The sequence below is a fragment of the Sturnira hondurensis genome, unplaced genomic scaffold (assembly GCF_014824575.4).
Source record: "Sturnira hondurensis isolate 20B ecotype Veracruz unplaced genomic scaffold, ASM1482457v3 Scaffold0009733, whole genome shotgun sequence".
Lineage (NCBI taxonomy): Eukaryota > Metazoa > Chordata > Mammalia > Chiroptera > Phyllostomidae > Sturnira > Sturnira hondurensis.
The window spans coordinates 2,518,877-2,535,031 of record NW_028082364.1 but is presented as its reverse complement, the minus strand read 5'-3'; the positions used below and the strand labels follow the sequence as shown (position 1 = coordinate 2,535,031).

Genomic DNA, 16,155 nt, shown 5'->3' with positions numbered 1-16,155 from the left:
CAAATATCCTTAAAAGTCGGTTTCCCTTCTGGTTGGAGGCACGTCACCATTTGCCATTTCGAAGTGTCTTGCATCCAGGTAGTTTTTGCAAAGAATTGGGGGGCAGGGGAGTAGAAAAGACCCTAAAAGTATTGGACCACTGGTGACTGACGTTGGGAAAGCGTCACCTTCTTTCAGCTGCTTGGCTCCTGGAGGTGTTGGGGATTGTTTGGACACGCAGGGACTTAACAGTGAGCAGGGTTGGTCCAACAAGCAGCAGCAGAGCTGGGACGCGTGGGTGGGCGAAAAGAGGGCGGTCCCTTCCCGTGACATTGTCGTGGGTCACGAGGTTATTCCAGTTTAGAACCTGCTGTTTGGGGAACACTCCTTTGAGCCCTTCGTACGTCAAAGTCAAGGTAAAGACACCTCCTTTTGTGTTCAAATTTATTTTGAAACATGTCAAAAGTTGTAATGACTTACACTCTACTTTCAGATTCACTTATTCCAGTAAGACTCTCTTTCGGGGTCACGTGAACCTGGAGTGACACCTTCTTTTTCAGCAGAGCCTTCTCTTTCTCTTCCTTTTTCTCCTTCTCCTCTATCTCTGCTTTCTGCTTCTCCTGGTATTTGTCCATGGTGAAGATAGTGAACAGCTTGAATTCCTTGTAATTAAGACGCTATTGTGGGGGGAAAAATAATGTCAAGGGGGACTTGATACTTTGTTTGAGATGACATCAGGATTGGAATGATTTCCCATTTAAGAACTTGGAAACTGCAAGAGGCTCGAAAATTAGGACTAAGTTAGCATCTCATTGTGGGCTGGGAGCCAGAGAGTCTATTGCAGACTCTGACCCAGGGGCCGAGGGCCGCGCTCCTCTGTTACATCCAGCCTGAAAGGCTCAGCCTGGCGTCCTGCGACCTCCCCTTCTCAGCCTTAGCTCCCTCTTGCTTCCCCAACGTGGACTTCCTCTCTAAAGGGGCTGAATGTACGGGCTGCACCGTACTCGTCTCAGGACTCTGCTCCTGCGCTCCCATCGTAGAATTTTTGCCCTACCCAACGCCATCTCCAGCCGTACTCCCTCACGTCCTTGTCCGAGCTTCCGTAGTCCTGTACCCACATTCCACGACAGAGCACTCAGTCCCTTAGTCCTCTCTCTTCCACAGGCCTGTAACTCAGGTTTTCTCACCCCTGCTCCGTGCCTTGCTCCAGCAGGTTTTCCCGCCCCCCTCCTCCCCGTTCTCTACCGCAGGTCATCGTCACTGTCCTCCACGTTGGGACAAAGAGGCTGCCAGGCCACGCTTGAGGGATCAGCACTTACTCGGTCACCTGTGATGTCCAAGTCTCGGTAGAAGTCTCGGAACTCCTGCTTCTTGATGTGGAAGAGAAAGTTGTACATGCGGAAGTTCTCTGCACCGATCTTCAGCTCCCCGTCCAGGTCCAGCAGCTCAAACACGGGCCGCGAGTGGCGGTAGATAAATTGCTCTTCCAAGTGGTTCTGTTTGGGGACAAACGGGTGAGACGAGAGAGAAACAGGGTTGCGGGTGCCACTTTCAGGACTCGCTGCGCCTGGACCCCTGTGTGCCCTCCTCCGTTCCCCGCAGAGCTGCAGGCCGAAGCAGAGACGCCCAGGGCTGAAGGGGTTCTGTGGCCAGTGGGTGAAGTCCTGGTTCAGCCTGCAGGGGCACCGAGGCCGCGGTCCACGGCGGACAGAACTCCAGCCACGGGGACGCGTTTCGGTTCCTCCAGCGGAAACCTGCCCGCGGAGCTTCGTGGCACTGCTGGCGAAATAATGACACGGGTCCCTTTCCTCGGGGAGTGGGAAGTGGGTAAATTGACACTGGATGTGTGTGTGCGAGGTAAGGTGGGGACCCAGAGAAGAGTGTTCCTCATCTCCACCTTTCATCCCTCCAGAAAATTCTCTGGGAAAGGGGATTGTGGAGGGAGCGAGGTGCTTGGGCTCACGGGTGACTGAGAAGCCCCAGCTGGAGCCGGTGGGGCAGGGCATGCCAGGAGGGCCGCATGGGGTGTGTTCAGGGAGGCCGCGTGGGGTGGGAGGGCTGACGGGGGGGGGGGGGGGAGGGNGGGGGGGGGGGGGGGGGGGGGGGGGGGGGGGGGGCAGGCGGCAGGGGCTGAGGCTGGGTAGCTGCTGGGAGTTTCTAGGTTACTGACAGACCCTTTGTGAACCAGAAATCGTTCCTCCTCGCATCTTCTCCTTCCTGTTTCGCGTGAAAGGAAGAACATTCCTGGTGGACTCTTAGTTCGGCTCTACCTTTGGCAAGGTGCCGGCAGCGGCCAGGCGCGGCCTCCCCTGCCCCCGGGGCCGGCGCCCACTCGCCTGCTGTGCCAGGAGAATGCAGACCAGCACGTAGAACTGGTCGAAACCGATCTCGCCCGCAGCCTCCCAGTCCAGCATGTCAAACACGCTCATGATCTGTCTGCGGTTCCAGTCAGTCACGTGGTGGAGGAAGTGGTAGAACAGCATGTCTGTGTCGGGACAGATGAGGAGACGGGTTATCCTGGGACCCCTCCCAAAGGCTCGGGAATTGGGAGCCGACTCCCTGCTCCTGACGCCGGAAACCTGTGATCTGGAGAAAGCCGCGCTGCTTTGTTTCCGGCTTCGCTGCTGTTCCTTCCACAATTCCCCAAGCCTCAGTGGTGCCCGAGCTGTGCGGGGCAGCCCTGCATCCCGAGGGCGCAGAAGGTGGGCAGAGAGGGCTTGGCTCCTGGCCCCCCAGCTCCCGCACTGCCCCGGCGGACAGCCAGTAAAAGGCACCGAGTGCCCCTCACGTGTGGAGAAAGGACGAGCATCACGCTCACTGGCCACCTCGGACACTTTCTTGGAGAAGCTGACATTTCACCCGGGCCTTTCGCTGGAGATCATGAAAACCAGAAATTTAAAAATCATTTCTCTTCTATAAAAGTATCACTATTGCCCGTGCTTACATTCAAGTGAATGCATCTGGCCAGGAGGGAACAAAGCGGCCGAGACGGAACACTGTAGGGCACAGGTGGTGAAAACAAGGCCCCCACCTAGTTTTATCCGGCCTGGCTCCTTGTCTCTACCCAGCGGCAGCACCCAGCTCCTTGCCTCTAGCTAAGGGGTCGTTACATTTGTAGAGTCCTAAAATTACATTCAGCCCTTTGAAGGCAACCGAGAGGCTGATGTGGTTCCCCAGTGACAATGAGTTTGACATTTGCTTGGCAGATGACTGCCTTAGGTGCCGAGCACTTTCAAGGTCACGTGTCACTGAATGGAGCCTACAGGAAAGGTGGCATTGCAGCCTTCGGTAATGAGCCTTGGAGAGGACCACGTAGCTCAGTGCTGCTGGAACTGGTGAGCGGCCCAGTCTCTTGAGGGTCTCGTGGAAATACACACTTGGGCCCTTGGATTCTGGCATGGGCCCCAGCCACCTTTCTAACAAGCTCCCGGGAGATGCGACCACTGCTGACCACACTTGGTGGCCGAGCTGGGCTCTGAATGTGCCCCCCCGACCCCCCCCCCCCGACTCCATTGCCTTGCTCCTTCCTGGGCGGAGCCTTCTCTTTTGTATATCAGTTGGTGATGCATGTTCAGTCCTACACAATGAGAGAGAAAAATGCGGCCGAGGACAGGAGAGGTTTGTGCTGAAATTCGACTCTCCAATCCTCCCGTCTCAGGGTGTGTGAAATGAAACAAACCTGGCGGTACCTTAGACAGCTAGACAGCGGTGTGTGGCTGTACAGATTGTGTACACGAACTGCCTACGGTAACCGGCAGGGATTTGCACATGTTACTTTGTCTCCATGTGATTTCCCCTCGCCCATTGGTCACAGAAGCTTTTTCCTCCGTAAGATATGGTTCCATTGAATATAAAGAATCTCCATAGTTTGGAGTCCCAGCTAAGAGCACAGTGAACCAGTTGTCACAAGGTCATGGTGACTTCCGGTGGGGGCTTCTGGTGGCCTCTTGATATTCCTCCCCCACACTCCACCGGGTATGCACATGTGGGAAAAACGCACCTTATATAGACACAACGATGCCTGTGTAGTTTGCTTTTTGAGAGAGGTTTTCACGTGGAACTCAGAAGCCACTTAGCAAATGCTGTTTTTAAACCACCCAGCTCTGGCCCACTCTAGTCTCCAAGGCTGTAGCCACGCTACGTCCCCTGTGCCTGCGCTGTCTCCGATCCCTGGGCCACCAGGAGGCAGGGGCAGGACTCCCTCTAGGGTGTTGCATCACCAGGGAGGGAGGGGGTTACTAGGGAGACGGACTCTTCTCAGCAAACATGCCGGTGAGACTCAGAGTGGACTTTGGAGTGAGAGAGCTGGGCTTTTGGTCCCAGGCGCTCTGTTTACAGAGCGGTGCCCTGTGTTGGGTTGCCTAGGACTGGGTTTTGGTGAAGATCTGGTGACCCACCGTGGGCAGATCTATTTGTAAAGAGAGAACCTGGGGCCTGAAANAGGGAGGGGGTTACTAGGGAGACGGACTCTTCTCAGCAAACATGCCGGTGAGACTCAGAGTGGACTTTGGAGTGAGAGAGCCGGGCTTTTGGTCCCAGGCGCTCTGTTTACAGAGCGGTGCCCTGTGTTGGGTTGCCTAGGACTGGGTTTTGGTGAAGATCTGGTGACCCACCGTGGGCAGATCTATTTGTAAAGAGAGAACCTGGGGCCTGAAATCTCGAGAAAATGAAGGTGCCCTGTTATTTTTTGTTGAAGATTGAATGAACTCTTAAAAATCTTTATGGGCCCTGGCTGGTGTAGCTCAGTGGATTGAGCACGGGCCTGTGAACCACGCGATCGCGGTTCGATTCCCAGTCAGGGCACATGCCTGGGTTGCAGGCCAGTTCCCAGCAGGGGACTCACGAGAGGCAACCATACATTGATGTTTCTCTCCTTCTGTCCTTCCCTTCCTCTCTAAAGATAAATAAATAAAAAATCTTTATGGGAGAACCCCATTATTCACAAATGACATTAATCTCTCAGGTCACAACGAATGGACAGGATACCTTATCTATACCCAGTCCTTAAAAAAAAATCCTAGCCCTGGCTGGTGTAGCTCAGTGGATTGAGCGCGGGCCTGCGAACCAGAGGATCGCGGTTTGATTCCCAGTCAGGGCACATGCCTGGGTTGCAGGCCAGTTTCCATCAGGGGCCAGTTTCCATCAGGGGCCAGTTCCCTGCAGGGGATGCACTAGAAGCAACCATACATTGATGTTTCCTTCCTCTCTCCTTCCCTTCCCCTCTAAAGATAAATAAATAAAATGTTTAAAAAATTTAAAAAAAAAATCCTAAAATATTTTAACTGGTTGTCTGTTAGTTTGTACATTCCAAGATGGGCCGAGGTCGTCAGTACTTTTCGGGTCACTCACTGAGAATTAAAGAGCTCTTGCAAATCATCTCTGTGACTCAAACCCCCGTTTGACAGAACAGAACCCCGAGGGGGGTCTCAGCCCCCAGGAAAAGGTATAATGACAATGAACGCGAAGTCCTTACCATGTGCTAAGCATTTTCCATGCATTGCCTCATTTAATCATCTCTTTTTGAAAGCTTATCCTCAGAGGGGAAGGGAGGGGGAAAGAGGAGGAGAGAGACATCAATCAGTTGCCTCGCACACACCGTGACCAGGGAGGGACTGGGCCTGCAACCCAGGCGTGTGCCGTGACTAGGAATCGAACCAGCGACCTTCAGCTTTGCAGGACGACACCCAAACAACTGAGCTTTGCCCCTCAGGGCTGATTATCTCCCCCCCCGCCCAATTATGAGATGGACTCCATTGTCGGAACCCTCATTTACAGATGAGGAAAGTCAGACCTAGAAGGGGCGATGACACATGCTTCAGATCACCGAGGCGAGATGGTAGAGCCAGGATTTAGACGCGGAACCTGCCGTTGTATCCTCCCCACCGACCGCCACCAGCCTGAAGCCCACGTCGGCGCAGGGAAACCAGGGGACAGCCCCAAGGAGCCAGTTCCCACAGTACTGACCGTTCAAGGTGTTGTTGCGGTGCACGTCCAGGAGGTGGAAATACTCCACCAAGGCCCGCACGTTCTTCACAGACAGCAAGCAGTACAGTCTGTCCAGATAGAGGTACCACAGGAATGACCCCTGCCTCAGGGTCATCGTGGCGCTGCTGTCCCCAGAGGCGGCTCTGGCGGCCTCAGTGAGCAGAGAACTCCGCCCCGGAACTAGAACGTTCCAAAGAGAGAACCTCTGGGAGAACAGGTCTTCCTAGGCAACCACATCGTCAACAAGAAATAAATGCCGACTTCTCCGGATCATCTCGTGAGTTCCAGACATGTCTAACCCCCGTGCCGTTCACCTGAAATGAACAGAATGCTGAACAGCGACTGCAAAGGAGGAAATGACAGTGGTTTCTTCCCAGTTCTGCAGCCTCGCCCTGACCTCAAAACCTGATGACTTCTCTGGCACTAAAATGTAACCAGTTCTCCACTGAAATCACAGACTGGAGACCAATGACAATGTACACATATGAACTCACAACACATGTTATAGGGCTGACGTGACTCTCAGGAGGGGTTATAGCCTGAATACATGGGTTAGAAAACAAGAAAGAATGAAAAGTACACCACATAATAAAGGAATCTGACAGATGATGTGTTGTGGAACGGTGTGCCTGAGACCTGTGCGATTTTATTAACCAGTCTCACCCCAATACAGTCAATAAAAACAGGGAAAAAAGAACCTAGAATCACTAAAATAAAACTACAAAGAGAAGGAGTTTTTTTTTTAAATATTTTATTTATTTATTTTTAGAGGGGAAGGAGAGAGGGAGAGAAACGTCAATGTATGGTTGCCTTTCGTGTGTCCCCTGCTGGGAGTTGGCCTGCAGGGAACCCGCATGCAACCCAGGCATGTGCCCTGACTGGGAATCGAACCGCGATCCTCTGGTTTGCAGGCCCGCGCTTAATCCACTGAGCTATACCAGCCAGGGCAGAAGGAGTTTTTTTTTAAATAGTGTTACTTCTTTTTTTTAAATTTTATTTATTTATCTTTTAGAAGGGAAGGGAAGGAGAGAGGGAGAGAAAGATCAATGTATGGTTGCCTCTCATGCGTCCCCTGCTGGGAGTTGGCCTGCAACTCAGGCATGTGCCCTGACTGGGAATCGAACTGTGATCCTCTGGTTGGCAGGCCCATGCTCAATCCACTGAGCTACACCAGCCAGGGCGAGAAGGAATTCCTAAAAGACCAAAACAGCCCTGGCATAGCTCATTGGATTGAGCGCGGGCCTGCGAACCACATGATCACAGTTCGATTCCCAGTCAGGGCACATGGCCTGGGTTGTAGGCCAGTTCCCAGCAGGGGACGCAGGAGAGGCAACCACACATTGATATTTCTCTCTCTTTCTCCTTCCCTTCCCCTCTAAAGAAAAATAAATAAAATCTTAGAAAAAAAGACCAAAACACAAATAAGTGAACCAGAGAATAGGACAGTAAACTTGGTCAGTATTGGGTGAGACAAAAAGTTTTTTTCCCTGTGAGATGTCTCTAGTAGTGCTTACTTGTCTTGACCTTGACTTGAAACTATTTTACTACATTGTGTTGTGCCAGCTGTCATATCAGTGTGCATTTAAAAAACAGCTTGTCAAAATTGGTGAGTTTTTGTGCAGCCACTATAATACTGAAGATGGAAGAAGATACACAACATTTTGGGGGTATTAGGCTTTGTTATTTCAAGAAAGGTAAGAATGCAACAAACAGGAAAAAAGATTTGTGCAGTGGATGGAGAAGGTGCTGAGACTGATCAAACGTGTCAAAAGTGGCTTGCACAGTGTCTTGGTCCCATTGGCGGTTTAGCCAAATAATTCTTTGCCGAGGGGCTGTCTTATGCGTTGGAAGATATTCAGCAGCACCCCTGGCCTCTACCCACTAGAAGCCAATAGCGGGAGATAGCTGACATGCTCAAAATATCCAAATCAATCAAGTTATTGGTGAAGATGAAAAATGTGTTTCTTATTTTACAGAAAAAACGTAATGGGCTCTTGGCCTGCCCGACATAGTCAGGACCTGTTTTTCTTCATGCTCTTTGGAATGGAAAATTTCAAAGATCTCAACATAGATGAGTGTAATAAACCTACACACAGCCCCCCAGCTTCAACAATTATTGACTCAGGGCCGGTCTTCCATCTATACTCACCCACCCACCGCAACCATCACTGTATTACTTTGAAGCAAATCTCAGATATGACTTCTCATCTGTAAAAATGAAATAATATATTTCAGAAAGTGACTTTAAAACAAAAACATAACTGCATACTATTATACCTAAAAATAAGCGATGATCATTCCTTAATGTTATCAAATATCTAGCCAGCATGCATAGTTCCCTAATTCTTTCTTAAAATTTCTAAATTTGCTTTTAAGTTGTGGTTGATAGATAATATTAGTAGTTTCATACGTAAAACAGTGATTAGACATGTGTATACCTTTACACATTTTTAATAGATGAATTATTTAAGTCAGGATCCCAAACAGATCAGATTTGTGTGTTACCCTGAGAGCAAAACATGCATTTTTGGCAAGTGTGATAAGGAGAGAAAAAGATTTTGAAAAATCAGAATGAGGGAGGAGATTCACGATAAACAAGTGATTAAAATACACACAGCCCTAAGCCTGGCTGGTGTAGCTCAGTGGATTGAGTGCGGGCCTGCAAACCACACGATCGCAGTTCGATTCCCAATCAGGACACATGCCTGGGTTGCAGGGCAGTTCCCAGGAGGGGACTCACGAGAGGCAAACATACATTGATATTTCTCTCCTTCCCTTCCTCTCTAAAGATAAATAAAATCTTAAAAAAAAAATACACACAGCCCTGCCTGGGTCATCGTTACGGTGGTTGGAGCGGTGTCCCTATTGGCCAGGGTTTCAGGTTTGGTCCCTGGTCAGGGCACATATTGGAAGTCAGCCCATGGGTAGAACAACAGGTCGGTGTTTCTCTCCTAAAAATCAATCAATAAAAAATACATGTAAGACGACTATATACAACTCGGCCAGTCATTTGGAATGTTAAGTTAGCTCCATCCAATACATCTATAATGCAAGCCACAAATACATCACATGTGTACTTTTACATTTTCTAGTAGCTTCTGTTAGATGTAGACAGGCCTAGAAGGGGTCAAAACCACCAGGCGAGAAAAAGGCACCGTGGGAAGCTGCCTGCAGACCCTGCCCAGGAAGATCAGGGTCTGGGGCCGGCCTATCCTATCGGGTATAACCGGGAGGATGCAGCTTTCACCCAGCAACCAGCTCTAGCCAATCAGACTCCAATACCCCAGCTGCAGGTGTTTGCGTTTAAAAACCCTGAGCTAAGAACAACCAAGCGTGTCCCAACCGCCCTCGGTTGGCTCCACTTTCCCTCCTATTCCCCAGTAATAAACCCTGTTCTCCTTACCTCGCTGCGTCAGCCCAGTTTCTTGAGCGACTCTGACCTAACAGCTACATTTAAAAAATTTGTTTGGATGACATTTTAACGAATCCAGTGTATCCAAAAGATTTTAATTCGTAATCAATATATTTTAAAAGTCCTTTTACAACCCTCCCGGTTTTATTGCGATATAATCAGCATATAACATTGTAGAGCCCTGGCTGGTGTAGCTCAGTGGATTGAGCGCAGGCCTGTGAACCTTACGATCACGGTTCGATTCCCAGTCAGGGCACATGCCTGGGTTGCAGGCCAGTTCCCGGTTCCCAGCAGGGGACGCACGAGAGGCAACCATACATTGATATTTCTCTCCCTCTCTCCTTCCCTTCCCCTCTTAAGATACATAAATAAAATCTTAAAAAAAACATTGTAGAAGTTTAAGTTGTACAATGTAATAATTTGACATCATTATTACATTGTACAACTTAAACTTATGGTGGTGAAATAATTGCCCCAGGAAGGTTAGTTAACACATCCATCACTTCATAGAGTTACCATTTGTTTGTTTGTCTGTGGTGAGAACTTTTAACATGTATCCTTTTAGCAACGCTGAAGTATACACGGCAGTATTGTTAAGTATGGTCACCAGGCTGTGCGTTAGATGCCCAGCACTTAGTGACCTTATAGCTGGAAGTTGTACCTTGTGAGCCCCCATCACCCGCTTCCCCACCCCTAGGAACCAGTCTACGCTACTCTCTGAGTTCAGTTTTGTGTTTTTGTTATTTATTTACTTATTCTTGTCTTAGTTATCATATTATTTTGATAGACAACTGTACACCTACTTTAAAAAAAATTTAAATTGTTGTTCAATTACCGTTTTCTGTTTTTTACTTGTTTTTGTTTTTTTAGATTCCACCTATAAGTGAAACCATGCAATCCTTTTGTTTTTTTCCTAAGATTTTATTCATTTTTACTCAAGGGAAAGGAGGGAGAGAGCGAGAGAAACATCAATGTGTGGGTTGCCTCTCGTGTGTGCCCTCCACTCCAGACCTGGCCTGGGTTGCAGGCATGTGCCCTGACTGGAAATCGATCCCGCGACCCTTTGGTTTGCAGGCCAGTGCTCAATCCACGAGCCACACCTGCCAGGGCCCATACAATCCTTTTTTATGCTAACTCTGGAAGCCAGTGTATTTTATACTCACAGCAGCACATCTCTGTTTGAGCTGGTTACATTTTGAGTGCTTAACGGCCACATCTGGCTAGTGGCTGCCATATTGGATAGCACAGACTTAGACTAATTTAGGAAAATTGATTCACGAAGGAGTTAAAGATGGGAAGCAATCATCATAACCAATAATCAGAAAGTAATCAATGATGAAACGCTAGGAAAAGATATTGGGCCCACATGGTCTTCTGGGGAGGTTTCTCAAGACCGTTAAGGAACAAATAATTTCTGTGTTACATACACTTTCACAGCAGTTCTGAGTTTAGGAATATGGTGGGCAGTGTTCATATGGATAAACTTTCTAACAACTGACGATTTGAGGGGTAAAGCCACTGCAGCCCTGAACAGCTGAAGGAGGAACCAGGCAGGAAGCTAGAGGATCGCTTTGGTTTTCCTTGAAGGGCTGGGGGACAAAAGGACGTCTGTTGTCCAGGAAAAGTGGGGCGACTAGCCCAAGGCTCCCTATTTAAAGAGCTGTATTCAGGACACGAGCCAGGCACTGACAGCGAAGCGAGTCGAACGACCGGGATCGGCGTGATCGTGCTCAAAGAAGATTTTCCTTTTATCTGTAATGAGTTCAAGTTTATTTAAGGCGGGAAGTTAAGAATCAGAAGCTTTTAATTTAATATGCAAACATATCTGAAGATCCATCATAAAGCCTGTGAAGAGTAAATACCAAAGGAGCTCTTTCCCCCAGCCCTCTGATCCTGGCCCGCTCTGGGTTAGGGTACAGGAGTCCCGTGGAAGCAGGAAACGGCCAGGCAAGCCGGGGCCTCCGGGAACCGACGCCCTCCGCAGGGGCGCAACATTTCGCGCGGTAGGGGGCAGCACCGCGCCGAGGACCCCACACAGCATCCGCCTTGCGGAGGTGCCGCCCGAGGCTGTCGTCCTCGCCCTCCGGGCATCCCCACCTGAAAAGTGGGCGGGAGCAGAACAGCCTCGAGGGGGCGTCGCAGGACAGATCCAGGGCTTCATCCCGGTTCACCTTCCTGGCCCTCGGACGACAGTCAGTGCGTACTGGCAAGAAGCCAATTCACTTCCCCTCTCGTTCTCGTGGAAGTTTTGGGAGCCACAAGGCACGGCTGGCTTCCCAGACCCACGACGGTCCCCCCCGAGGCGGGTCCCCCAAACGGTCCAAAGCCCTGCCCTGAGCTCCCGCGCTCCCGGCGGACTACAGTTTCCAGAGTGCCCTGCGGCTACGGGCGGGGCCCGGGAACGCCCGCAGCCAATTAGGGGGTCTGCGGGCGCTGCCGGGGCGCTGCAGGTGGAGCCCGGCCGGTGGGCGGATGCGGGCTGTGTCCCAGACCGCGTCCCGGAGCTCCCGGGCAGGGTGTGGACCTCGGCGCGATAGAGGCCGGCACGCGGGGGGAGTCCCGGGGGACAGGACCGAACGGGGGCGGGGTCCTGGGCTGCGCGAGCGGTTCCGGGTGCTCCGGCGGCGCTCAGCCCGGGGCGCACTTGATCACGATCCAGCTGCGGGAAAGGGCGGGTCTGGTGAGAACCCCCGAGCGCCGCGGCGTCCTCCGGCCCCTCCTCCTGGCGGCCGCTGAAGCCACTGCCGGAGGCGCAGCCAGCGCCACCTCGCCCCCCGGCTCGCGCGCCCCCAGCCATGGCTTTCGCCAATTTCCGCCGCATCCTGCGTCTGTCTACCTTCGAGAAGAGAAAGTCCCGCGAATATGAGCACGTCCGCCGGGACCTGGACCCCAACGAAGTATGGGAGATCGTGGGGGAGCTGGGCGACGGCGCCTTCGGCAAGGTTTACAAGGTGAGGGCGTTGAGGGTGGATGGCTCCAGTCAGCTTCGACCGCGGCTCCGGAGGGAGCAGAGGGGCTGCCCAGCCCAGTCGGGGTTCGGGGCGCCTGTCCTGGTGACCCTTGTTCTTCGGCGGGACCCTCACTCAGCCCCATTGAGTCTCTGCGCACTTGGCGCCCCCTCTGGACACCGCTCAGTTGCCGAGCACTTCCTGTGCGTCCGGCACTGCGCTCGGCGCCGCAGGGGGAGACAAAGGGGCGCGTGTAGGACCTTAGCATCCGAGGCCACCCGAGGCATCCTCCGTAAAACTGTGATATCAGGCGAACTTTGTAAAGAGCGCCCACGCATATGCTGTGAGAATGCCGAGGCGATGCCGCAGAGAGACTCGGCCACGTCTGGAAGGATTAGGACCCGTGGAATTGGGGACACACCTGAAGAGGGTCCAGAGACCGGAAAAGTCGGGGTGGGGTGAGGGCAGGATCGGACCACAGTGAGAGGTTAGGTTTGGAAAGGCTGGTTGGGCAGAGGAGGAGAGCTGCCCTGTGGGGGTCATACTTGACTCTGCAGATGAGTCACAGCTGGGGAGTCTCCGGGCCTTCAGTCACCTTTCCCCTGGAGGAGTGCGGGGCAGAGCTTTCGCAGAGGGGTGGTTGGGACAGAGCTGATTGATTCTGGACATGTTTGCAGCACGACGTTGTCTGGTTCCTGCTCCCGTGAACCAATTCCGAGTGGCTGAGTTGTATCAGGCACTAGGAGACCTCGGGCTTGACCTCCACCCTCTCCCTGGTCTCCATTTCGCCAGGAGGGTGCCTCCTTCGAAGCCCTCATCACCCTCCGTGGGGCTCCTGTAGCCTGTAGGCCACTCCGACTCCACGGTTGCCCTTTTAGGAGGTTTGGACCTTAGAAAGGGCTTCTCTGCCCAGCTCCATGTCCCCCCCAGCACTCGCTCTACTTGCCTTGAAGTGGTCTAGATAGAGCCTAGTTACCCAAGCAGGAAGCTGACTCCTAGTCACCTGGGAGCAGGAGAAAAGTAGATTTGCAGGCCCCACCCTCACTAGATCTACTAAATTCGGCTTTGAACAGTATCCCCAGGTGATAACTAAGCAATTCGGAGTTGGACAAGCACTGCTGTAGAGGCGATTTGGGGGCCAGCTAGGCCCATCTGGGTGCCTGTTTCCTTGCCTTCTCACATCCCCTGCAAGCTGGCACTTCCTGTTGCAGGGTGGAACCCCCACGGGAGTCCAGGTTCTGTGGTCAGAGGTGGGCTTCTGTGCCGCCCCTCCCACTGGGGGCTGGTGGCTCTCTGCTACCTTGCTCTGGCTGAGGGTTCTGCCTGTCTTGGGGAGCCATGGGCACCTTCTCTAGCAGGCACGTCTTTCTTGACCCTTCTCAGAGCTCCGTCTTCCGCCTAGTGGCACCAGGAAGCTGAGCCTTGTGGCTCCCGTGGACACCCTGCCATTGTCCCCCCCTTCCCGAGATGACAGCCCGTGCTTCCACTGTGCCCTGACCACCATGAGGGGCGGCTGGATCCTCGGTCAGTTGACCGTACCCTTTCCCTTTCTCCAGAAGGCTCATTTGGTGTATTCTGTGCATGCCGTCGGCTGTCAGGAATGGCTTTTCTCTAAGGGCTGGCTTTCAATCGCAGTCCCATCCATCCTCCTTCCTCTCTGCGCCCTCCCTCCACCCCCACCCACCAGTGCGTCCTGGGTTCAGAGACTGCTTCATTTTCTTTCAAACCTAAATGCAGAACTTTGCCTTTGTGCCCCTCAGATTTCCCCCTTGTGAGTTTCCGTTGTCATTTCCTGCTTCAGCTCTGTACCCCCCCCCCCGCCCCCACCCCAGCTACTCTGGAAATTTCATACTGAGGAACTCATCAGATTCTCAAGTGCTTCTGTCTCCTCTCGGCCCCTTTGTAAAGGGGGTCTAGTTCTCAAAGTGGTGATCTGGCTGCACCGCAGCCCCCGCCCCTCCCCCTGCAAACCTGCGATTGGTTCACCATTAAGATGAGGGACAGCGAGACCAAAAGCTGGTACGCCTACCTGGAGAGTTGATTCCATTACCTGCCTGACCTTAGTGTGTGACCCTCCAATCTAACCCAACCTTGTGTTACGTGGGGAGATATTGGGTCCAGAGAGAGGACGGGACTGGAACCCAAGGCTCTGGGCTTCACTTGAACCCTTCCCTTAGTTGCCTGCTAAGGAAGCCCCATCCTGGATGCGAGGTCCCCGTCACTCAGGCCTCCATCCCTGGAAGAGGGCAGCAGACTGAGCCCCTTGGAGTTGAAGTTGAAGCAGGCGGTGCTGTACTAAAGACTCATCAGGGGCCGTACCTCCTTCCCCCTTCACTGTTCCCTGGTGTGGCCACCGGGCCACACAGGGCAGAGGGTCGGTGTGATGGCAGAGACCAGGACCTGCATTCTGACATGGCGCCTGGGAACCAGTTGGCTGTGAGTGGCTGAGTGTGGCTAGCACCGATTCTCTCCCTGTCCTAGAGCCAGCGGGTCCTGGCGGCCTAGGTGGTGGGAGCTTTCCTGAGGACTTGCCTAAGTTGTTGGACGCTGGTCAGGAGAGGGCTCCGATGACGGATGGGATGAGAGTCTTGCCCAGGCTCAGTCTGAAGTTGGCCTCAGGAGAAAAAAGAAGAGGGTAGGAGTGATTTTTTGAGCAAAGTCAAGCTCATTCTTACAGAGTCCTCATGCAATTGCAAATTAGTTTCAAAAGAAAGTCATTGCTGGATCATTACAAGATCCAAAGTAAAGGTCACAGGCTACTAATTGTTTCACAATTCTTGCCCTTAAAAATCATATGTATTCTGAAGACAGGGTGGAAAGGAGAGGAAGTGTTTGTTACTGTGTTGAGGGGGAAAAGCTGCCTTCAGCAGTGCCTGCTTGTCACCTGTCACAGCAGGGGGGGCAGGGGGGCGGGGGGGGGGCGGAGAGGGGACAGGTCCACACCCACAGGCTCCACGGAGGGTGTGGGCCCAGGTGAGGTTGGGTTAGGAAGACCTGGTGATTTGTCTGCTTCTTGAAAATTGCTCCGGTTTGGATCTTATGTTGTCTTTAAACTTGTAAAAGGTTTATGAGTTTGCAAAGTTGAAAGTAGAGGAAACACGTTGTTAAATTAAAAAGTCAACAATCTCTCTAAGTCCCGTCCATTGCTGTGGGCATGTTATGTGTTTCCTTCCGGACTTCATAGATTTTTATGGGGCCAAACATTTTACAGCAGGGTTGTAATCATACACACCCACGGTGTTTTATGCCATCTTTCATTCCGACACCTCTTCCTGAATCATTCGAAAAGCCTGGAATGGCTCATCACTCCTTTATCTTAATTTTATTAGATGTTTGGTCTCTCTGTCTCCCTCTCCCTCCATTTTACTGTTAAGTTAAAATTGATTCGGTGCTTGTCGTGTGCTGGGCACTGTGCTTAGCACTTTACATACTACAGTCACTTCTGCCACAACATAAGCGTGTCCCTGTGGATCCTGAGCTCTGCAGGGTCACCCAGTAAAAACCAGGGGCCTCCTTAGAAACAGGGCTAAGACCCTGACTGGTGTAGCTCAGTGGATTGAGCGCGGGCCTGCGAACCAGACGATCGCGGTTCAATTCCCAGTTGGGGCGCATGCCTGGGTTGCAGGCCAGTTCCCAGCGGGGGACTCCTGAAAGGCAGCCATGCACTATTTCTCTTCTTCTCTCCTTCCCTTCCTCTCTAAAGATAAATAAATAAATAAAATCTTTAAAAAAAAGAAAAGAAACAGGGCTAAGGACACGACTTAGCTCAGAAACTTCATCAGGAGCGCGTTCTTTTTTTTTTTTTTTTTTAAGATTTTATTTATTTATCTT

General features: G+C 51.9%; 2 protein-coding genes across 2 annotated transcripts in view; one reads left to right on the top strand and one right to left on the bottom strand.

The window, feature by feature from the left end:
• Positions 1–455: 455 nt before the first annotated feature.
• Positions 456–6,079, bottom strand: EFCAB9 (EF-hand calcium binding domain 9). Its single transcript, XM_037057719.1, has 4 exons — positions 5,944–6,079; positions 2,316–2,464; positions 1,299–1,475; positions 456–656 (listed from the first exon to the last, which is right to left on the bottom strand). Exons 1-4 carry the CDS (start codon positions 6,077–6,079, stop codon positions 456–458), a joined length of 663 nt encoding a protein of 220 aa, XP_036913614.1.
• Positions 6,080–11,688: 5,609 nt separating this feature from the next.
• The window catches only part of STK10 (serine/threonine kinase 10), a 93,151-nt gene continuing 88,684 nt past the window's right edge, over positions 11,689–16,155 (top strand). The window contains exon 1 of the mRNA XM_037057769.1: positions 11,689–12,327. Within this exon, the coding sequence (XP_036913664.1) occupies positions 12,172–12,327 (156 nt within the window). The 5' untranslated portion in view covers positions 11,689–12,171. The remainder of the gene's footprint in view (positions 12,328–16,155) is intronic.

Coding starts and splice junctions, on each gene's coding strand:
- EFCAB9 (XM_037057719.1), bottom strand. CDS start 6,079: ATGACCCTGAGGCAGGGGTCATTCCTGTGGTACCTCTATCTGGACAGA. Junction 1,476..2,315: donor GCATTCTCCTGGCACAGCAG/GCGAGTGGGCGC, acceptor GTCCCCAAACAG/AACCACTTGGAAGAGCAATT. Junction 657..1,298: donor TGGACATCACAGGTGACCGA/GTAAGTGCTGAT, acceptor CCCCCACAATAG/CGTCTTAATTACAAGGAATT.